General features: G+C 41.6%; 1 protein-coding gene across 1 annotated transcript; it reads right to left on the bottom strand.

Moving 5' to 3' along the window:
* Nucleotides 1-2,157: 2,157 nt before the first annotated feature.
* LOC308594275 (alcohol dehydrogenase 1A-like) lies at nt 2,158-9,784 on the bottom strand. Its single transcript, XM_081207228.1, has 9 exons — nt 9,630-9,784; nt 9,046-9,147; nt 7,463-7,601; nt 6,347-6,434; nt 6,016-6,232; nt 5,337-5,600; nt 4,683-4,818; nt 4,042-4,180; nt 2,158-2,809 (listed from the first exon to the last, which is right to left on the bottom strand). The coding sequence occupies exons 1-9, from the start codon at nt 9,645-9,647 to the stop codon at nt 2,785-2,787; spliced, it is 1,128 nt and encodes a 375-aa protein (XP_081063354.1). The 5' UTR covers nt 9,648-9,784; the 3' UTR covers nt 2,158-2,784.
* Nucleotides 9,785-10,235: the final 451 nt, after the last annotated feature.

Below are 10,235 nucleotides of genomic sequence, written 5' to 3'. Positions count from 1 at the left end.
CAACTCCCAATCCTCAACTTTTACTCTCCCCTTGCATTCTCACTAGCCAATCACATCACACCCATTTTAACCCTTTCCTTATGACCCATCCTCGGAGGCAAATGCCACATTGGGTGACAGAGGGATTTCATTCATGGGACAAACAAATTGATGCTGATAATCAGCCCTAGAAAATGAGTGTCAATGCCAAGTATATTTGGTGACTCCATCTTGCTCCATCTATAGGAAAACTCGCAGCTGCAAGGCACCAGGGAGTGGGATTGTATTCCTATGCAAATTGTGGGAGCATGGCTATGAATTGGGGCCATAGTAGAGAGCAAATGGTTAATGCCCCCTTGGCCACATATTAGGGTTCCAAACCAGATGGGTATCCCTAGAAGAGCAACTTGAATGGGAAAAAAAAATCCAGTTCTTTATCGAGTATGAATTATTGCCAAGTTTGGCCCTCAGAGTATTACACAATTTTTGCAAATTCTCAGAATGCTTAAAATACAACACACAGAGAGAAACATATGTTTCTGATCAACCACTGGGTTCTCTTCCTCCTTTTTGGGGTGGAGGGTGCTGTGAGGAGAAAGATGGTTCTCCAGAAGAAACATACTTTTCCTCAGAAACAGAAAGAAAAACACACCATTTTGGTCACAAATGATTATGGGGTTGAGTATCTTGATTACTTTCACCTTGAGGGAAGGAGCTGCATATATTCTTATGGATTGGGTGCCAATAAGAAATACTATACATTGTGAACCGACAAGCTGGAATGATAACATCAACATTGCAAAGCGGTATTGTATTTTTCTTGTTAGTTAGGAAGTTGAACCGCCTCAAAAGAGCAAATATTAATGCAAACAAAGCAAGGCCATTTGTATGGATCCTGGCAAGAACAAATATGACTAGAGGGTGAGGCTTATTCCAAACTGAGCAAGAGGTGTAATAACTGTAGGAAGGCTAAGGCAAACTTCATGTGAACTGTTCCTTAAGCCAGAGATGGGGAACAAATGACCCCGCAGATGTTGTGGGAACACAACTCCTATCATTCTTCACAAGGGCTGGGGGAGAAATTTTAAGTTCATATTTAAAGCCAAGTGTATCAATTTGATATATTTTGAAATTCACATTTACCCAAATTTTGTGATAAGCTCTACAACCTACCAATGCCTGCAAGAATGCATCTTGCAAGTCTGGGGTAATAGAGTTTAGGGGGTGCAAGAGCACTTATAATGGCTAGAGTTAGTGAATGTTAGCAATTGCTAAATGGTAGAATTTAGATGACCCTAAAGACCCTGATGCTGGGAAAGATGGAGGGCACAAGGAGAAGGGGACGACAGAGGATGAGATGGTTGGATAGTGTTCTCGAAGATACTAGCATGAGTTTGACCAAACTGCGGGAGGCAGTGGAAGACAGGAGTGTCTGGTGTGTTCTGGTCCATGGGGTCACGAAGAGTCGCACATGACTAAACGACGAAACAGCAACAGATTTTAGATAATATTGGGAGTATTGAAGAGAAGATGTCAGGCCAGTGGAAAAAATACAAGCTAAACTCCCCTTCCAAGCCAGGGCCTCATCCAGCATAAAAACAACACAGGGGCACACATTCCCAACACCCCTAGCCATGCTTGGCCCTGCCTGCTTCACCCTGGACCTTTGTGTGTTCATCATGAAGGTCTGAAAGAAGATTCTAAGGGCATTCAGCTAAATACCCTTAAAAACATTCCTATGATCAGCGCACCTGACAATGTGAGACTCCAGAACATGTGGGGAAAATGCTAAGGGCATTTAGCTGAATGTGCTTACTCTCCTTTCAGAATGCCGGGGTATAGAAGTTATGCCCATACGCATTTGGGTAGGTGTCTGAAGAGACTCTATACAATAGGGTTTGAAATAGTTACATTTCCTAACCAATGAAGCACATCTCATGAGACCTTCGGGTATAGGGTGGTATAGAAAATAAATAAATAACATAAATAAATAATATAGGCCTCACTAAAGTTTTTTTTATAAAAAAACCTTTTGATAGGTTTTAGGATTATCTCAGTTATTTCTTACTGTTTATACTTTTATCTAAATATGCAAAGATGACAATCAGCGCCCCTTCCAACTCTATGATTCTGTGAAAGGTGCCTGGAGAAACAGAAATGTTAGTGATGGAAGTCCACTGGAATTCATAACTATTTTTATTAGGTGTTTATGATATAATCCATACAGTTTACCACTCCTTGCAATATAAGGCACCAAGCACACCCACCCTGGAATTTAAGCAGCAAAAAACTTATTTCATATCAGAACATACAAAAATTACAGCAATTTTCCTTAAGGAGTTCTCAGGAAATTGATATCATTTGTGCATCACCGAGAAACCTCCATATCCTATATTTATTAACAATGTAAAACGGTACCAAATTTATTTCTGTAAAGATATTTCAAGCATGTATACTCCACTGGGTTGAGTGTGACTTTCTCCCAAATATATATAAGACAGCTGCCTAAACTACCCAACCTCTCACCTTTGAAATACATGATAATAATTATTTGTGTTGTTGCTTCATTAAACAGGATATTGATAGTTTGAATCACAACCTAAGATTGTGTTTATGGTAGTTTTCTTCTGTTGCATTTGGAGGAAAAACGTGATGGTCTTGGGATAGACCTACGTGTTGATAATGGAGCATTGCCAGTGATGACATTGCAGAGTCCAGTCATTTTCACATATGTCCTACTAGGCAATGTGGCAATCTGAGCTTGCAAAGGTCATTGTCTTGTATTCTTCCTCCTCACCATGGACTTTAAAACACCAGGACACTGCGAATACTGAAACAATAAAAAACAGTTTTAAATGGAAGGGTGATAATATCTGTTAGATTTTTAATGTTAGTAGGCTAATATTTCAGTAGGTTTAAGATCTTGCCACAACTTTCTAAGGAAAGGCTTGATCTGGTTGCTATTAAGGGAAGGTGATCTTTTAAGCACCATCTATTCATCTGTTTATTACCCACCTTCTGCCATCGCGTTCCAGGTGGGTTACAACATTTTCAAATTCAGTATTAACACAATTAACACAACTTACAGTCAGAGGAGCAGAAAAAGGAAGAGTAGATAGCATACACAGTGAGTAATTTTCAGAGTGGGGGGTGGAGAGGGAAGTCTGAACCTGTACAGAAATAGGAAACCTTTTTTATAGTTAACATTTTAGTAGAAGAATTTCATTTATAAAGGAATAAAGTGATAAAACAAAAAGAGAAGAAAAGGGTGTGAAAAAGAGGAGATAAGAAGCCTGGTGATAAGCCTATAAAAGTGTTTCCAAAAAAAAGAATTGCACAAGAAAAAACACGACAAGTCGATTCTATTCATTTATGCCATCACAAGAAGCTGAATACAAATGCATATTTCTCCCTAACAGAAGCATCAAGGTAAATAGTTTGTTGATGTAATTTAATTGCCCCATCCAAAACAGTATCAATTTCAGTTTATAAATCAATTGTTGCTCAGCCTAATGGGATGCAGATCGGCCACAGTTGTGGTGCAAGTCTTGCTTGTGAACATCCATATTTGCATGGATGTACATTGCATTGTTTCTACATGGGTTTCATTGTCCCATTTAGTTATTCATTTTCATTCTTTGAGGTGTCCGTTTCCCCATTTTGTCTTCTGTTTCTTTGTACATAAATAGCTTGTGCAACTTTCAGTACTAGAATCTAACCATGATCAAGTCTTCTTGGCCTTGTGCTGCTTGGAGCCAATCTGAGTGGAAGGAGTTGAGCCAGCCACTGAGGATTAGCTCCTAGGGTCATTCTGGAGAAGGTAGATGAGAACAACACCAAAGAGCAGTTGTTCTATATGCTCCCAAGCTAAGCAGTTGTCTTCAGTTTCAAGACAGTGATGTGCAAGTTCTGTTGTGGATAATGGAACTTCAAGGGCAACATAGCTTGAGTCACTCCAGAGGAGGATTGTGTAATCTTATAATGACTATAGCTATGACTCTCAGAAAGGTACCCTGCCTCTTCCACTACACTTTGAGGGGTGGGGGTGGGGAAAGGTCTTACCTTTTTCCTGAACGCAGCAGTTCAAAGCCCTCATTGATTTTATCAAAAGGCAAAGTGTGGGTAATTAGTGGATCCAGAGCAAACTTCCCCCCCATGAAATCTGCAACCAGCTTGGGGACAGCTTCTTTGCTTTTCCATCCTGAAAACAGTAAGTGCACAGTGAAGATATAGTACTCTAATTATAATGCCATAAAAAAGGAGCAAGATGTTGGTTAAAGGTCTGGCAGTCCCACAAATTTATAGCCTGGAACCGTCTTTGAACTTGGGTTATGCAATGAGATTGGCCTTGATGTTATGACAGATCTGTGGGTGGGAGGGAGATAGAGGAGATACTAACATAGTAATTATGGGGCAAGAGCTTGCGTGGAAAGCCTACAGAGAGCCAAACCGCATGAGATCTTAAATGTATTTTCACATGGTAAGAGCATGATTTTTTTTTAAATCTAAATTGCATTGCTGGGGGTGGGAAAATAATGAACAAATCAAGGTGTTTCTCTAAATTTGTATTATGCCATGCTCTCAATGACAGACGTTTTATGGCACAACCCGCTGCCACCCCAAGCTATTTTGTGACGGGTGCCCTCAACACTCTCTCAGAATTTGAAATGTGCCCTTTTGATAGAAAGCTAGTAGGCCCATACCTCCAAATATAGATCCTTTCCAAGTGCGCCCCGTGAAGATAAGCACTGGAGAGAAGGTAATTTCAGAAGCTGAAGGGGGCACTCCGACAATCACGCTGGTCCCATAATTCATGTGGCAGGAAGCCAAGGCAGCAGTCTGGGGGAAATCCAAAGGCATGACTCTTGAATCAATCAAATACCATCCATGATCACCTCCCATGATGCAGTCAGACCTCTCAAAGATTTTACTGTTGAAAGCATATTAATAGCAATGGAAGAAAACATCCCTGTCTTTTCTTCCTCCCATGTCCAGCTACATGCACACTCTGAAAAGCCTGTTTGGATGGTTAGGGCCTTCTGAAGATTGTGGGAAGGGATTTTGGGGGTGGGCTTATGTGGGAGAGAAGAATCACCCAAAAGGATCATTCTCACTCCTCCATTAGCTCCTCATGCCTGAGTCCCATCCCACATTATTCCATAAGTTACCTGATCAATGGGTGGAGGATGTTTAAAACTCTGACACGTTCTACTGTCTCAGAACCCAAGGCCCTTGCTGCAACAGATTATCGGATCACAACCCAGTGAAAAATAGCAACCACTGAAGAACAGGAATGCAGGAAATTCCAGCTTCCCTTTTCAAAATAGGACAGTAAAATCCTGTCTCCATGCATGTACCATGGTGTCTGTGCGCCCAATCACTTCGAATGAATAGTCAACACCTTCACCGTCTGTCAAGCCATACAACACTTCATTGATGGGCTTCTTGAAATCCAGAGGGTTGACACACTCTGTAGCTCCCATCTCTTTAGCCTTGGGAAATTTATCCTTGTTGATGTCGACCCCGATGATTCGGGAAGCTCCAGCTGCTTTGCAGCCCATGACAGTTGAGAGGCCAACTCCTCCCAGACCAAAAACGGCACAGGTTGAACCAGGCTCCACCTGAAATCATAGAATCATAGAATTATAGAGTTGGAAGAGACCATCTAATCCAACCCCCTGCACTACTTGTCTCTCTCTTTCGGTATATGATGGCAAGGGTGTTCCCCTGGGCAATTCGTTGTGGATGGGATTGCTCCTTGATGTTCAAAGCATCCAAGAGAGAGGTGGGATGCTGGAGAACTACGTCTGTAGCAAGAACATGAGTGCAGGTCATGAGTGTACATCCAGTGGATTGGTGGGTATTTGGTGGCTTTGCTATTTTATTTTATATTGTTTTGATTCATTTACTGTATTGAATGTGCTTTCACCTGGTTCTGTGCCAGAGCCCCAGAGCCCACCTGTCCTCCTCTTTTTGTCTAGACCTGCCACAAATTCCTCACACTGAATATGAGCATTACCAATGTTTAATCCTTACCTTTGCACTGTTGATGGCAGCACCATAGCCAGTAGAAAACCCACAGCCAATCAGACACACTTTTTCTGCAGGAGCTGCAGCATCAATTTTGACCACTGCAGACTCATGCACCACGGTGTATTCTGTGAAGGTGCTTGTGCCGAGAAAGGTGTGGAGCTGCTGGCCTTTGTAAGTGAACCTGCTGGTGCCATCGTGCATTAATCCAGAGGCGGTAAGGCTAAAAGATGAAGAAAGGAAAATCGTGCTTTGGGTTGTGTGTTTTTTTTAACCCAACATATGCACTGCTGGTGTTTCTAATACAGTACTGTTGCAAATAACAACTTCAACTCACTCGCCCATTTTGCACAGATTGCCTCTGGGATGTTTGCATGTGCTGCATTCTCCACATTGTGGCGCAAAGAGCGGGATGACTTTGTCTCCTGGGAATGATGAAAATAGAATCATTAGCCTGCTTAAAACATTCAGGAAATGCTTTGTTGGGGGCGGGGGACAGTACAAAATTGGGGGGAGAGTTTAAGGAGGGTCAGTTGGTGGTAGGAAGTGAGAAATTTTCCTATTTTCATCTGAGCAATGTTGGAGGGTATGTCATGAACATTGCAAACTATGGGGTGGCATCACAGGAGTGTCAGTCCGTCCCTTGCTCCGTGACCCAGTGCCCCTGCCATCTGCCACATCGGCAATCTGGGGCAAACCGCGGGTCATCGAGACAGTCCTCCCCTGCCCTGGGGAGGCTGCCAGGGCTAATTACTCCCATATCAGCCCTGAATTATCAGAACGGCTGAATTCCGATCGTGTGGGATCCGCCATTTTCCACCGCCGGAAACAGGAAGCCCCACCAGACCCTAAAGACCCTCTTGGGCAGGCATCCCCAAACCCAGACCTCCAGATGTGTTGGGACTACAATTTCCATCATCCCTGACCACTGGTCCTGTTAGCTAAGGATCATGAGAGTTGTAGTCCCAAAACATCTGGAGAGCTAAGTTCGGGGGTACCTGCTCTTGGACATTCAAATCAGTAGAAGGGGCCCTTTTGGTAGTTCCTCTTTCATCAACATTTTGGGGTATTGGCAGTATAGCAGTCCTGGTCTTTGGCACCTGAGAATAGGGACTACCCTATTCTCTTGACTGCAATTTGTTTTAAATTAATATTGCAAGTTTAAGTAGTTGTGAACCACCCTGGCAAGTGATAGTAGTAGTAGTAGTAATATCAGCAGTTAAGTAAATAATAACTTTGCTGACTCCTATTGAGAAATGTCTAGTAATTGATTCCAAATTCTGGCATTTACATTAAAAATCTAGTCATTGGCCCAGAGCTGACGGCCCTTCCCCAAAGAAAACACTTTCTCGGTCATTCTTCAGCCAGTTGGTTGGCTCTCCTAGTTTCGTTTGATCCTTGTTGACCAATGCTGTGAATTGATATTTTCTGGTTGCACTGTGCTTTACCTTACCTGGTTTCACACAGGTAACTCCTTCCCCAATGCTCTCTACAACACCAGCTGCCTCGTGACCAAGAATAACGGGGAATTTTACCTGCATTGCCCCACTCAGCCCATGGTCATCGGAGCGACAGACTCCAGACGCCAAAATCTGGTTTAAAGGGGAAAGTTTTTTATTTTATATTATTTTTTAAAATTCAGTTCATGAATTGCTTCCCATAAGATATCTCAAAATGATATCTAAAAACATAAATAATAGAAACAATTACAAACAGATCAACCTATACAAATATTTAAAACAATCAAATATAATTTCATGTGGGAAAACAATTTCACATCTACAATTTCACATCTACCATATTTTTCCGTATATAAGACACCCCATGTATGAGACGACCCGTATTTTTTGAGCCCAAAATTAAGAAATAATTAATTGCAACATTCTGTGTATAAGATGACCCCCAATTTTAAACTTAAAAAAACTGGGGGGAAATATAGTCTTATACACGGAAAAATACAGTAATTCAGACTTAGTTAAAGATCTCCACTTGACAGGATGGGGTGTGTTTTTTGGAAAAAGGAAGTCTTTAATTGACACCCATCATCCAATAGCAAAACTAACAAGGCAGCTTTTAAGTTTCACCTTAGTCCTAGAAACATCCCTCTCATGATATTGCTCACAATCCCTCTCCTGCAGCAACTTGCAGGGGTTCAAAACTCTCCCACATTTCCACATCAGTTTGCAGGTTTTTGTTTTAAAGTACTCATGAAAATTCATCAGGATTTCAGTGCAAATTTCTCCTAATATAAACATGTTTGCATGCAATTTTGCCTAATATGCAACAGTGCAAAGCAACGTTGTCCAATATCAATCATATTTGTATATTATATTCATTAATACTGGCATTTTTGTGCACATTTTACACCACTATTTGAATTTTTACACTTATTACTTGGCATTGCAAAAGTTGGAGAAGTGTGAATTTTGAAAGATGGGTGTGTTTTGGTTCTCATAGGAACACAGGAATCTGCCTTAAACTACAATTATGACAACAATTAATCCAGAATGCAGCTTCCAGACGGGTGACTGGGAGCGGCCTCCAGGACCGTATAACACTGGTCTTTAAATAACTACAATGACTCCCCGTGTGTTTCCAAGCACAATTCAAAGTGTTAGTGTTGACCTTTGTTGTGATTTTAATATTCTGTTGCAAGGCACCCAGAGTGGCTGGGGCAACCCAGTCAGATGGGTGGGGTACAAGTTGTTGTTGTTGTTGTTGTTGTTGTTGTTATACTGAGTCAGACCATTGGTCCATCTAGCTCAGCATTTTCCACATTGACTGAAGCAGCTCTCCAGAGAGTCACACTAGGGACTCTCCCACACCTGCCTGGAGATACCAGGGATTCATCCTCAGACTTTTGCAAGCAAAACAGCTGCTCCTCCATGAGCTGCAGCCCTTCCCCATTCTCATATTGTTTTTGAAAGCATAAATTAGGTAGATTTATCTTTAAGTGCAAACTGAATCAAATTTTTCCACCCCTAGTGCAGATACTAACAATCTGCAGAAATGCCATTTTGGGTTTGTCTCTCTTACCTTAATCCGAACTTCATGTGCCTTAGGTGGGGCAACTTCTATTTCCACAATACTAAATGGTTTATTGACTTCCCAGACAACGGCAGCTTTGCACTTAATGACCTGAGATAATAGAATATCATAACAGTATTTCTGTATGTAACTGTGCAATCCTATCCTGGGCAACCCCCCACCCCCAATAAAATGTATATACCATTTGATTCTACAAAACCTCAAAACAGTTTACAGTGACAGCTCTGATTTCAATGTCCTGTGAAATAACAGAAGATCATATACTATTTTTCCACACAGCTAACATTGCAATCCTGTGCATGTTTAATATGTAATATGCGCCCCAATACCAGTGCTATTTTTCTAGTAAATGAGGTGCCAGAACTCACCATGAATGCCTCCTTTGTTCTCTTACAATGGCAATGGCACCCATCTGAGAAGTGCTGGAATTGAGTTCTGGTGAGTTCTAGCTGAAAAAAAGCCCTGCTTGTAGCCAAATTCCTCAGGGTGGCTTACAATTAGCCTATTTTTATTTTTTGTATTTATGCATCTTGGGGCTGAAAAAGCAACTTTAAAAGAAATCATCTACTTACTTTCCCTGCAGTGCTCATGATGATGAGCTTTGTAATCTACCGTATCTGCTTCCTCTGTGTCGTTTCAGAACTTCTAGTCTGTTCTCCTAGAAGTACAAAGTTCTGCTTCAAATATTTGGCTTATCTTTCAAATAAACTTAATCATTCCCTAGTTCAATGCCAAGAAATGTGGCCACTCCTCTACGTTCAGTTTGACTCCACCTGCAATTTCACAACTTTGAAGGAAGTAGGTTAAGAGTCCTCAGCTGCGGTACAATACACTGTATATTTAGATTGCACTCAAGGAAATAAGTCTGTGAAGGGTGGGAATTGTAGAGAGGCATTGTGTGACCCACATGCTCCCATCACCCATGACCATCTTGACATAAACACATGGGACACGTTGCTTGAGTCAAATATTGGCACAACTTTATTGATTACAGATGAAGGGTTTGGTCAGGCATTGGGAAAACCAGTTTAAGTGCCAGCCCGCCTGTATATCAGTGGGCTCAACTCAAGGCAAAGAGGCTCCTAATGACACACATCAAGTACGAACCTGCCTGGGCTTCAGAACATAAGCCACTCCTTCCAGATCCCTTTGCAGGGTTTCCCAAACTTGGGTCTCTA

Source organism: Podarcis bocagei (assembly GCF_964188305.1).
Source record: "Podarcis bocagei genome assembly, chromosome: 9".
In the NCBI taxonomy this organism is placed as follows: Eukaryota; Metazoa; Chordata; class Lepidosauria; order Squamata; family Lacertidae; genus Podarcis; species Podarcis bocagei.
Note: the sequence above shows the minus strand (reverse complement) of the source record. Positions and strands in the feature narration are given on the sequence as shown.

What these genes read in the sequence shown, in the direction of transcription:
- LOC308594275 (XM_081207228.1), bottom strand. An exon ending in CACATGAAGTTCGGATTAAG is followed by an intron (nt 7,602 to 9,045) that starts GTAAGAGAGACA and finishes CCTTTAAACCAG; the next exon opens with ATTTTGGCGTCTGGAGTCTG. An exon ending in CTGCCATCAACAGTGCAAAG is followed by an intron (nt 5,601 to 6,015) that starts GTAAGGATTAAA and finishes CTATGATTTCAG; the next exon opens with GTGGAGCCTGGTTCAACCTG.